The following is a 13,520-nucleotide window of genomic DNA, read 5'->3' as shown; positions in this document are numbered from 1 at the left end:
CTTACTATATGCCAAGCACTGTTACCTCCTTCCCCTCCCCACAGCACACGTATATATGTTTGTACATATTTATTACTCTATTTATTTTACTTGTACATATCTATTCTATTTATTTTATTTTGTTACTATGTTTTGTTTTGTTGTCTGTCTCCCCCTTCTAGACTGTGAGCCCGCTGTGGGGTCGGGACCGTCTCTAGATGGACTTCCTAAGCGCTTAGTCCAGTGCTCTGCACACAGTAAGCGCTCAATAAATACCATTGATTGATTGATTGACTGTTGGGTAGGGACCGTCTCTAGATGTTGCCAACTTGGACTTCCCAAGCGCTTAGTCCAGTGCTCGGCACACAGTAAGCGCTCAATAAATACGATTGATTGATTGATTGACTGTTGGGTAGGGACCGTCTCTAGATGTTGCCAACTTGGACTTCCCAAGCACTTAGTCCAGTGCTCTGCACACAGTAAGTGCTCAATAAATACAATTGATTGATTGACTGTTGGGTAGGGACCGTCTCCAGATGTTGCCAACTTGGACTTCTCAAGCGCTTAGTCCAGTGCTCTGCACACAGTAAGCGCTCAATAAATACGATCGATTGATTGATTGACTGTTGGGTAGGGACCGTCTCTAGATGTTGCCAACTTGGACTTCCCAAGCGCTTAGTCCAGTGCTCTGCACACAGTAAGCGCTCAATAAATACGATTGATTGACTGTTGGGTAGGGATCGTCTCTAGATGTTGCCAACTTGGACTTCCCAGGTGCTTAGTCCAGTGCTCTGCACACAGTAAGCGCTCAATAAATATGATTGATTGATTGATTGACTGAGTAGTGACTGTCTCTAGATGTTGCCAACTTGGACTTCCCAAGCGCTTAGTCCAGTGCTCTGCACACAGTAAGCGCTCAATAAATACGATTGACTGTTAGGTAGGGACCGTCTCTAGATGCTGCCAACTTGGACTCCCCAAGCGCTTAGTCCAGTGCTCCGCACACAGTAAGCGCTCAATAAATATGATTGATTGACTGTTGGGTAGGGACTGTCCCTAGATGCTGCCAACTTGGACTTCCCAAGAGCTTTGTTCAGTGCTCCGCACACAGTAAGCGCTCAATAAATACGATTGATTGATTGATTGACTGTTGGGTAGGGACCGTCTCTAGATGCTGCCAACTTGGACTTCCCAAGCGCTTAGTCCAGTGCTCCGCACACAGTAAGCGCTCAACAAATACGATTATTCAATAGTATAATTGATCATTATAGATCAATTATAGATCATTATAGATCATTCAATCTATGAATGAATACATTCATAGATACAAGGCCGTCAGGCTGTCGGGCGATCGCGGCGAGGGAGGCCCAGCGGTTGTCGACTCGGGTCGTGGGCCCGTCGGGCGACTCACCTCGTCCACCATGAGAGCCGCGATGGCTCTTCCGATCTCGTTGTAGGACTTGGCTTTCCCGGCTGGTCCCAGCAGGATGAACAGGAAGCTGGAGCGGAGGAAGAGGATGGAGGAGCGGAAGAAGGGGAGGATGAGGAGGAGGAGGAGGGGGAGGATGGAGAAAGCGGGAAGAAGAGCAGGAGGAAGGAGTTGACGGAGTCGGTCGGTCGAGCCTAGTTAGTGCTCCGCACTGGGGCACACAGTCTAGAAGCACTGTTCTGAGCACTGGGGAGGATACAAGGTGATCAGGTTGTCCCACTTGGGGCTCGCAGTCTTAATCCCCATTTTACAGATGAGGTAAATGAGGCCCAGAGAAGTTAAGCGACTTGCCCAAAGTCACACAGCTGGCAATTGGCGGAGCTGGGATTTGAACCCATGACCTCGGACTCCAAAGCCCGGGCTCTTTCCACTGAGCCATGCTGCTTCTCTTGAGTTTAACACGTGTTTATTACTCTATTTATTGATTGATTTTACTTGTACATATCTATTTATTTTATCATCATCATCATCAATCGTATTTATTGAGCGCTTACTATGTGCAGAGCACTGTACTAAGCGCTTGGGAAGTACAAATTGGCAACATATAGAGACCGTCCCTACCCAACAGTGGACTCACAGTCCAAAAGGGGCTCACAGTCTAAAAGGGGATTTTATTTTGTTAATATGTTTGGTTTTGTCCTCTGTCTCCCCCTTCTAGACTGTGAGCCCACTGTTGGGTAGGGACCGTCTCTAGATGTTGCCGACTTGGACTTCCCAAGCGCTTAGTACAGTGCTCTGCACACAGTAAGCGCTCGATAAATACGATTGAATGAATGAATATTGAGCGCTTACTGTGTGCAGAGCACTGGGGAGAGTACGATAGAACAATAAACGGATGCAGTCGCTGCCCACGACGAGGCGGGCAGAAGTGATGGAGGGAGGAGACCAAGTGGGGTTTAACTTTTCCTCATCTCCCACTCCCCCTTCTAGACTGTAAGCCCACTGTTGGGTAGGGACTGCCTCTATAAGTTGCCAGCTTGTACTTCCCAAGCGCTTAGTACAGTGCTCTGCACACAGTAAGTGCTCAATAAATACGATTGATTGATTGATTCTGCATCACACTGGCTCGTTTGTCTTGCTTTCCCCCATCTCTCCACACTTATCCATTCAATCGTATTTATTGAGCGCCTGCCGTGTGCAGAGTACTGGACTAAGCGCTTGGGAAGTCCAAGTTGGCAACATCTAGAGACGGTCCCTACCCGACGGCGGGCTCACAGTCTAGAAATGTATCTGTCATTTAATTCATTTATATTGATGGCTGTTTATTGGTATTCATTTCTGTCTCTCCCATCTCTAGACTGTGAGCTCGCTGTGGGCAGGGATTGTCACCCTTTATCGCTGTATTGGACTTTTCCAAGCGCTTACTCTGCACACAGTGAGCGCTTAATAAATACAATTGAGTGAATGAAAGGAGACAAGAGGAGACGGAGAAGGGAGGAGGAGAGGGGAGGATGTGGAGGCTGAGGTATGTTGCAAACTTGTACTTCCCAAGCGCTTAGTACAGTGCTCTGCACACAGTAAGCACTCAATAAATACGATTGATGATGATGAGGTAGGAGACGCCCCTCCCCTCTCAATAATAATAATGGTGGTATTTGTTAAGCGCTTACTATGTGCCAGGCGCTGGACTAAGCGCTGGGGAGGATACAAAGAAATGGGGTCCCTGTCCTACATTCATTCATTCAATCGTATTTATTGAGCGCTTACTGTGTGCAGAGCATTCATTCATTCAATCGTATTTATTGAGCGCTTACTGTGTGCAGAGCATTCATTCATTCAATCGTATTTATTGAGCACTTACTGTGTTCAGAGCACTGTACTAAGCGCTTGGGAAGTACAAGTTGGCAGCATATAGAGATGGTCCCTACCCAACAGTGGGCTCACAGTCTAGAAAACTAGAGCACTGTATTAAGCGAGCCCACTGTTGGGTAGGGACTGTCTCTATATGTTGCCAACTTGTACTTCCCAAGCGCTTAGTACAGTGCTCTGCATATATTAAGCGCTCAATAAATACGATTGATTGATTGATTGATTGAAAGTACAATTTGGCAACAGATAGAGACAATTCCTACCCAACAACGGGCTCACAGTCTAGAAGGGAGGAGGCAGACAGCAAAACGAAACAAGTAGACGGGCATCAGTAGCGTCAATACAAATAAATAGAATTATAGATATATACATCATTAATAAAATAGAATAATAAATATGTACCTATATACATAAGTGCTGTGAGGCGGGGAGGGGGGTAGAGCAGAGGGAGGGAGTCGGGGCGATGGGGAGGAGGAGGAGATGCTACATGGGGCTCACAGTCTTCATCCCCATTTTACAGATGAGGGAATGGAGGCACAGAGAAGTGAAATGACTTGCCCAAGGCCACACAGCAGACAAGTGGCGGAGCCGGGATTAGAACCCAGGTCCTTCTGACTGCCAGGCCTGGGAGCACTCAGAAAGGGCCTGCTCCCAGCAGCTCAGTGCTGGGCCTGAAGCAGTGATGATAATAATAATAATAATAATGGCATTTATTAAGCACTTACTATGTGCAAAGCACTGTTCTAAGCGCTGGGGGGATACAAGGTGATCAGGTTGTCCCACGGGGGGCTCACAGTTTTAATCCCCATTTTAGAGATGAGGGAAATGAGGCTCAGAGAAGTGAAGTGACTTGCCCCAAGTCACCCAGCTGACAAGTGGTGGAGCCGGGATTTGAACCCATGACCTCTGACTCCAAAGCCCGGGCTCTTTCCACTGAGCCACGCTGCTTCGCAATCCTTTACAGGGGGCTCACAGTCTTCATCCCCATTTGACAGATGAGGGAACAGAGGCACGGAGAAGTGAAATGACTTGCCCAAGGCCACACAGCAGACAAGTGGCGGAGCCGGGATTGGAACCCTCTCCTTCCTCTCCTCCTCCTCCCCCCCAACCTTACCTCCTTCCCTTCCCCACAGCACCTGTATAGATGTATATATGTTTGTACATATTTATTACTCTATTTATTGATTTAATTTATTTGGACATATTTCTTCTATTTATTTTATTTTGTTAATATGTTTTGTTTTGTTCTCTGTCTCCCCCTTCTAGACTGTGAGCCCGCTGTTGGGTAGGGACAGTCTCTAGATGTTGCCAGCTTGTACTTCCCAAGCGCTTGGTACAGTGCTCTGCACACAGTAAGCGCTCAATAAATACGATTGATTGATTGATTGTACTTCCCAAGCGCTTAGTACAGTGCTCTGCACACAGTAAGCGCTCAATAAATACGATTGAATGAATGAATGAATGAATGAATGAATGAACCCAGGACCTTCTAACTGCCAGGCCTGGAAGCACTGAGAAAGGGCCTGCTCCCAGCAGCCTGAAGTAGTGATGCCAAATAGAAGGTGTCTGGCCGTATTCCTCTAGACAATAATAATAAATAATAATAATAATAATGGAATTTGTTAAGCGCTTACTATGTGCAAAGCACTGTTCTAAGCGCTGGGGGGATGCAAGGTGATCAGGTTGTCCCACGGGGGGCTCACAGTCTTCACCCCCATTTTACAAATGAGGGAACTGAGGCTCAGAGAAGTGAAGTGACTTGCCCAAGGTCATACAGCAGACATGTGGCGGAGCCGGGATTCGAACCCATGACTTCTGACTCCAAAGCCCGGCTCTTTCCACTGAGCCACGCTGCTTCTCAATCCTTTACATGGGGCTCACAGTCTTCATCCCCATTTGACAGATGGGGGAACGGAGGCACGGAGAAGTGAAATGACTTGCCCAAGGCCACGCAGCAGACAAGTGGTGGAGCCGGGATTAGAACCCAGGTCCTTCTGACTGCCAGGCCTGAGAGCACTCAGAAAGGGCCTGCTCCCAGCAGCTTGAAGTAGTGATGCCTAATGGAAGGTGTCTGGTTGTATTCCTTTAGACTATAATAATAATAACGGCATTTGTTAAGCACTTACTATGTGCAAAGCACTGTTCTAAGCGCTGGGGGGGATACAAGGTCATCAGGTTGTCCCACGTGGGGCTCACAGTCTTCATCCCCATTTTACAAATGAGGGAACTGAGGCTCAGAGAAGTGAAGTGACTTGCCCCAGGTCACACAGCAGACACGTGGCGGAGCCGGGATTCGAACCCACGACTTCTGACTCCGAAGCCCGGGCTCTTCCCACTGAGCCACGCCGCTTCTCTACAAGCTCACCGTGGGCCGGCTCATGCGTCGTGTCCTATTGTCCTCTCCCCAGTGTAAACGCCCAACAAAGCAGCGTGGCTCTGTGGCAAGAGCACGGACTTTGGAGTCAGAGGTCACGGGTTCAAATCCCGGCTCCGGCAACTGTCAGCTGGGTGACTTTGGGTGAGTCACTTCACTTCTCTGGGCCTCAATCCGTCAAATGGGGATGAAGACTGTGAGCCAACCTGATCACCTTGGAACCTCCCCGGCGCTTAGAACAGTGCTTTGCACGTAGTAAGCGCTTAATAAATGCCATTATTATTATTATTATTATTAAAGATGATGGATGGAGCGGTTGGGGGGCGGGCGGGGGGCTCACCGGGTGGGTACGGGCACCTCGGTCACCCCGCCCAGCAGGATGGACTGGACCAGGCGGACGAATGCCACCACGGGCTGGTCCAGGAAGGCCACCTCGCCCACCAGCACGTTGGAGGCCTCCGCGTCCTTCGGGATTTTCTTCATGAACTTGTTCCTCAGCTGCCGGAGGAAAACATTCGGGAGTGAGTCCCCTCCCTGTCCCCCCCGAGCCGTCCTTTCCCACCCAGGAAGTCACCATCGTAGACCGTGAGCCCACTGTTGGGTAGGGACCGTCTCTCGATGTTGCCAACTTGGACTTCCCAAGCGCTTAGTCCACTGCTCTGCACACAGTAAGCGCTCGATTGATTGATTGATCATTGTGATAATCAGCAGCGTGGCTCAGCGGGAAGAGCCCGGGCTTTGGAGTCGGAGGGCATGGGTTCAAATCCCGACTCCGCCGATTGTCAGCTGGGTGACTTTTGTTTTGTTTTTATTTTATTTTGTTAGTATGTTTGGTTTGGTTCTCTGTCTCCCCCCTTTTAGACTGTGAGCCCGCTGTTGGGTAGGGACTGTCTCTATATGTTGCCAATTTGTACTTCCCAAGCGCTTAGCACGGTGCTGTGCACATAGTAAGCGCTCAATAAATACGATTGATGATGATGATGACTTTGGGCAATAATAATAATAATAATATGATATAATAATGGTAATTATTATTATATCATTATATATGATATATAATACTTATTATATTATGATATTATATCACTTCCTCTCCCCCTCCTCCCCCTCTCCATCCGCCCCGCTTTACCTCCTTCCCTTCCCCACAGCACCTGTATATATGCATATATAATAATAATAATAATGGCATTTGTTAAGCGCTATGTGCAAAGCAATCAATCAATCGTATTTATTGAGCGCTTACTGTGTGCAGAGCACTGTACTAAGCGCTTGGGAAGTACAAGTTGGCAACATCTAGAGACGGTCCCTACCCAACCGTGGGCTCACAGTCTAGATGGTCCAGACTTTACCCACCACTAGCCTAGACTCTAGACTGTGAGCCCACTGTTGGGTAGGGATTGTCTCTATTTGTTGCCAACTTGTAATAATAATGATAATGGCAGTTATTAAGCGCTTACTATGTGCGAAGCACTGTTCTAAGCGCTGGGGAGGTTACAAGTGGAAAGAGCCCGGGCTTTGGAGTCAGAGGTCATGGGTTCGAATCCCGTCCCCGCCAATTGTCAGCTGTGTGACTTTGGGCAAGTCACATCACTTCTCTGGGCCTCAGTGACCTCATCCTTCTATAATAATAATGTTGGTATTTGTTAAGCGCTTACTATGTGCAAAGCACTGTTCTAAGCGCTGGGGTAGATACAAGGTAATCAGGTTGTCCCACGGGGGGATCACAGTCTTCGTCATTATTTTACAGATGAGGGAACGGAGGCCCAGAGAAGTGAAGTGACTTGCCCAAAGTCACACAGCTGACAGTTGGCGGGGCTGGGATTTGAACCCGTGGCCTCTGACTTCAAAGTCCGGGCTCCTTCCACTGAGCCACGTTGCTTCTAGACTGTAAGCCCACTGTTGGGTAGGGACCGTCTCTATATGTTGCCAACCTGTACTTCCCAAGCGCTTAGTACAGTGCTCTGCCCACAGTAAGCGCTCAATAAATACGATTGAATTGAATCTGTAAAACGGGGATTAAGACTGTGAGCCCTCCGCGGGACAACCTGATCACCTTGTAACATCTCCAGTGCTTAGAACAGTGCTTTGCACATAGTAAGCGCTTAATAATTGCCATCATTATTATTATTACAAGGTGATCAGGCTGTCCCACTTGGGGCCCACTGTCTTCAACCCCATTTTACAGATGAGGGAACTGAGGCCCAGAGAAGTGAAGCGACTTGCCCAAAGTCACACAGCTGACTATTGGCAGAGCCAGGATTTGAACCCATGACCTCTGACTCCATAGCCCGGGCTCTTTCCACTGAGCCACGCTGCTTCTCTTGTACTTCCCAAGTGCTTAGTCCAGTGCTCTGCACACAGTAAGCGCTCAATAAATACGATTGAATAAATGACTCGCTCCGTTCCGGGCCAGTCTCTTCCACCCACCGGTCCAGACACTCTCCCCCAGCGTGGCTCAGTGGAAAGAGCCCGGGCTTTGGAGTCCGAGGTCATGGGTTCAAATCCCGGCTCTGCCAGTTGTCAGCTGTGTGACTTTGGCCAAGCCACTTCATTCATTCATTCAATCGTATTTATTGAGCGCTTACTGTGTGCAGAGCACTGGACTAAGCGCTTGGGAAGTACAAGTTGGCAACATAAAGAGACGGTCCCTACCCAACAGCGGGCTCCCACTTCACTTCTCAGGGCCTCAGTGACCTCATCTGGAAAATGGGGATGAAGACTGTGCGCCCTACGTGGGACAACCTGATCACCTTGTATCCCCCCAGCGCTTAGAACAGTGTTCTGCACGTAGTAAGTGCTTAACAAATGCCATTATCATTATTAAAATGAGGATTAAGACTCTAAGCCCCCCGTGGGACCACCTTATAACCTCCGCAGTGCTTAGAATCAATTAATTAATTAATGGAGGAGTTCTGAGCGTGGCGCGACCCCAGAGAGCGGAAGAGCCAACGGGTCACCCCCGCTCTCTCTGAAGGTCCATAATTGATTAGAATTAATCATATTTATTGAGCGCTTACTGTGTGCAGAGCACTGTACTAAGCGCTTGGGAAGTCCAAGTTGGCAACATCTAGAGCCGGTCCCCACCCAACAGTGGGCTCACAGTCTAGAACAGTGCTTTGCACATAGTAAGCACTTAATAAATGCCATGGCTATTATTATTATCCGGACTCTTCCGCCCCCTGGTCCAGATTCTCCCCATCACCGGTCCGGAATCGATCTGGGATCCTCCCAGATTCCCGGGATCAGCATGCTGATGACCAGTCCCCACCCAAGACCCAAGGAAGCGACCCCGGGAGGGCACTGCCAACCCCCCACCCATCCCCACATTCCCCGCTGTTGGTCAAAATGATTATATTATCATCATTATTTTATTATAATAATATTACCTTCATTATTATTCATTCATTCAGTCGTATTTTGTTAATATGCTTTGTTGTCTGTCTCCCCCTTCTAGACTGTGAGCCCACTGTTGGGTTTGGGACCGTCTCGAGATGTTGCCAACTTGCCCTTCCCAAGCGCTTAGTCCAGTGCTCTGCACACCGTAAGCGCTCAATAAATACGATGGAATGAATTAATTGAATGAGTGAATGAACTGACAAACAGTACAGGTTACGATTGACCGTAAGCGCTCAATAAATACGATTGACTGATTGATTGATTTGTATTTCCCTAAAGAAAGAATAGTTTATTCTCCCCTCCCCACAGCACCTGTATATATGTATAGATGTTTGGACATATTTATTACTCTATTCATTTTACTTGTACATATTTATTCTATTTATTTTGTTTTGTTTATTTGTTTTATTTTATGTTGCCAACTTGTACTTCCCAAGCGCTTAGTCCAGTGCTCTGCACACCGTAAGCGCTCAATAAATACGACTGAATTAATTAATTGAATGAGTGAATGAATTGACAAATAGTACAGGTTATCATTTGTATTTCCCTAAAGAAAGAATAGTTTATTCTCCCCTCCCCACACCACCTGTATATATGTATAGATGTTTGGACATATTTATTACTCTATTCATTTTACTTGTACATATTTATTCTATTTATTTTGTTTTGTTTATTTGTTTTATTTTATGTTGCCAACTTGTACTTCCCAAGCGCTTAGTCCAGTGCTCTGCACACCGTAAGCGCTCAATACGACTGAATGAATTAATGAGTGAATGAACTGACAAATAGTACAGGTTACGATTTGTATTTCCCTAAAGAAAGACTAGTTTATTCTCCCCTCCCCACAGCACCTGTATATATGTATAGATGTTTGTGCATATTGATTACTCTATTTATTCATTTTACTTGTACATATTTATTCTATTTATTTTGTTTTCTTTGTTTTATTGTTTATTTATTTTAAATTTATTAAAATTATTGTTTTATTAATCCCCACAGTACACAGTATGTACTGTGTGCTCAGTGTGCTCTGCACACAGTAAGCACTTAATAAATACGATTGTATATATGTATATATGTTTGTACATATTTATTACTCTATTTATTTATTTTACTTGTACGTATCTATTCTATTGATTTTATTTTGTGAGTATGTTTGGTTCTGTTGTCTGTCTCCCCCTTCTAGACTGTGAGCCCACTGTTGGGTAGGCACCCTCTCTAGATGTTGCCAATTTGTACTTCCCAAGCGCTTAGTACAGTGCTCTGCACACAGTAAGTGCTCAATAAATACGATTGATTGATTGACTGATTGATAGATGTTGCCAACTTGGACTTCCCGAGAGCTTAGTCCAGTGCTCTGCACACCGTAAGCGCTCAATAAATACGACTGAATGAATGAATTGAATGAGTGAATGAACTGACAAATAGTACAGGTTACGATTTGTATTTCCCTAAAGAAAGACTAGTTTCTTCTCCCCTCCCCACAGCACCTGTATATATGCATAGATGTTTGTGCATATTGATTACTCTATTTATTCATTTTACTTGTACATATTTATTCTATTCATTTTATTTGTTTTATTGTTTATTTATTTATTTTAAATTTATTAAATTCATTGTTTATTAATCCCCACAGTACACAGTGTGTACTGTGTGCTCAGTGTCCTCTGCACACAGTAAGTGCTCAATAAATACGATTGTATGTATGCATATATGTTTGTACATATTTATTACTCTATTTATTTTACTTGTACATATCTATTCTATTGATTTTATTTTGTTAGTATGTTTGGTTTTGTTCTCTGTCTCCCCCTTCTAGACTGTGAGCCCACTGTTGGGTAGGGACCGTCTCTAGATGTTGCCAACTTGGACTTCCCAAGCGCTTAGTAAAGTGTTCTGCACACAGTAGGTGCTCAATAAATACGATTGATTGATTGACTGATTGATAGATGTTGCCAACTTGGACTTCCCGAGAGCTTAGTCCAGTGCTGTGCACACTATAAGCGCTCAATAAATACAACTGAATGAATTAATTGAATGAGTGAATGAACTGACAAATAGTACAAGTTACTATTTGTATTTCCCTAAAGAAAGACTAGTTTATTCTCCCCTCCCCACAGCACTTGTACATATGCATAGATGTTTGTGCACATTGATTACTCTATTTATTCATTTTACTTGTACATAATTCCATTTATTTTGTTTATTTGTTTTATTGTTTATTTATTTTAAATTTATTAAATTTATTGTTTATTAATCCCCACAGTACACAGTGTGCACTGTGTGCTCAGTGTGCTCTGCACACAGTAAGCGCTCAATAAATACGATTGTATATATGTATATATGTTTGTACATATTTATTACTCTATTTTACTTGTACATATCTATTCCATTTATTTTATTTTGTTAGTATGTTTGGTTTTGTTCTCTGTCTCCCCCTTTTAGACTGTGAACAGTCCACTGTTGGGTAGGGACTGTCTCTAGATGTTGCCAACTTGGACTTCCCAAGCGCTTGGTACAGTGCTCTGCACACAGTAAGCGCTCAATAAATACGATTGATTGATTGATTGATTGATTTTGACTTCCGTGGGCTACGGCAGGGAGGGTTTCTAGCCCGCAGGGGCCTACTCTACGGCTGAGGCCTGGAGTCCCGCCATGCCCGCGGCCGGTCGCCCGGACACCCTACCTGATCCGTGTTGGGAAGGACGGAAATGTCGTTCATGCTCCGGCTCTGCGCGTGGCCTGGAAGAGAGTAAGGAGACGGACCTTCAGGGCGGGCGGGGGTGACCCGTTGGCCCTCCCGCTCTCTGGGGTCTCTATATGTTACCAACTTGGACTTCCCAAGCGCTTAGTACAGTGCTCTGCACACAGTAAGCGCTCAATAAATATGATTGATTGATTGACTGGGGTCGCGCCACGCTCAGAGCCCCGGCGACGAGGCCGTTGGGGCCGAAGGCACGTAAAGAAGTCAGTCAGTTGCACTTATTAACAATAGTAATAATCATTACACTTATTAAGCGCTTACTACGTGGCAGGCACTGTACTAAGCATTGCGGTAGCTACAATCTACAAGCGAAGCAGCGGGGCTCAGTGGGAAGAGCCCGGGCTTTGGAGTCAGGGGTTGTGGGTTCAAATCCCGGCTCTGCCACTTGTCAGCTGTGTGACTTTGGACAAGTCACTTCTCTGACTGTAGCCCACTTCACTTCTTTATTACTCTATTTATTTTACTTGTACCTATCTATTCTATTTATTTTATTTTATTTTGTTAATATGTTTTGTTTTGTTCTCGGTCTCCCCCTTCTAGACTGTGAGCCCACTGTTGGATAGGGACCGTCTCTAGATTTTGCCAACTTGGACTTCCCAAGCGCTTAGTACAGTGCTCTGCACACAGTAAGCGCTCAATAAATACGATTGATTGATTGAGCTCTTACTGTGTGCAGAGCACTGTACTAAGCGCTTAGGAAGTACAAGTCGGCGACGTATAGAGACAGTCCCTACCCAACAATGGGCTCACGGTCTAGAAGGGAAAGACAGACAACAAAACAAAACATGTGGACAGGTGTCAAATCGACATTCATTTCATTCATTCAGTGGTATTTATTGAGCGCTTACTGTGTGCAGAGCACTGGACTAAGCGCTTGGGAAGTACAAGTTGGCGACATATTCATTCATTCATTCAATCTTATTTATTGAGCGCTTACTGTATATATGATGTAATGATACATCCACATCATTAATAAAATAAATAGAATAATAAATATGAACATATAAACACAAGTGCAGTGGGGCAGGGAGGGGGGTAGAGCAGAGGGAGGGAGTCGGGGCGATATGGAGGGGAGGAGGAGCAGAGGAAAAGGGGGGCTCAGTCTGGGAAGGCCTCCTGGAGGAGGTGAGCGCTCAGTAGGGCTTTGAAGAGGGGAATAATAATAATAATAATAATAATAATAATGTTGGTATTTGTTCAGCACTTACTATGTGCCAAGCACTGTTCTAAGCGCTGGGGTAGATACAAGGTAATCAGGTTGTCCCACAAGGGGCTCACAGTCTTCACCCCCATTTTCCAGATGAGGGAACTGAGGCCCAGAGAAGTGACTCGCCCAAAGTCACCCAGCTGGCAAGTGGCGGAGCCGGGATTTGAACCCGCGGCCTCCGACTCCAAAGCCCGGGCTCTTTCCACTGAGCCACGCCGCTAGTTTGGCGGGCGTGAGGAGGGAGGGCATTTCAGGCCAGGGGGTTGACGGCGGGCCGGGCGAGAACGAGGCCTAGTGACAAGGTGACTCAATCAAATCGGGTTGAACGCAGTCCCCGTCCCACGTGGGGCTCACAGACTCAACCCCCATTTTACAGATGGGGTCACTGAGGCCCAGAGAAGTGACTTGCCCAAGGTCCCCCAGCAGACAAGGGGCGGAGGAGGGATTAGAACCCATGACCTTCCGACTCGCGGGCCCGAGCTCTAGCCACTAGGCCAGGCTG

The 13,520-nt window shown here is 46.2% G+C and overlaps 1 protein-coding gene across 1 annotated transcript in view; it reads right to left on the bottom strand.

Annotated features, from left to right (window-relative positions):
* The window catches only part of SLC4A5 (solute carrier family 4 member 5), a 222,869-nt gene that overhangs the window by 118,038 nt on the left and 91,311 nt on the right, over window positions 1-13,520 (bottom strand). The window contains exons 6-8 of the mRNA XM_038746335.1: window positions 11,734-11,789; window positions 5,992-6,149; window positions 1,391-1,478 (exon numbers count right to left, since the gene is read on the bottom strand). Of these exons, the coding sequence (XP_038602263.1) occupies window positions 1,391-1,478; window positions 5,992-6,149; window positions 11,734-11,789 (302 nt within the window). The remainder of the gene's footprint in view (window positions 1-1,390; window positions 1,479-5,991; window positions 6,150-11,733; window positions 11,790-13,520) is intronic.

This window comes from Tachyglossus aculeatus, chromosome 5 (genome assembly GCF_015852505.1).
Source record: "Tachyglossus aculeatus isolate mTacAcu1 chromosome 5, mTacAcu1.pri, whole genome shotgun sequence".
Classification (NCBI taxonomy): Eukaryota; Metazoa; Chordata; class Mammalia; order Monotremata; family Tachyglossidae; genus Tachyglossus; species Tachyglossus aculeatus.
Note: the sequence above shows the minus strand (reverse complement) of the source record. Positions and strands in the feature narration are given on the sequence as shown.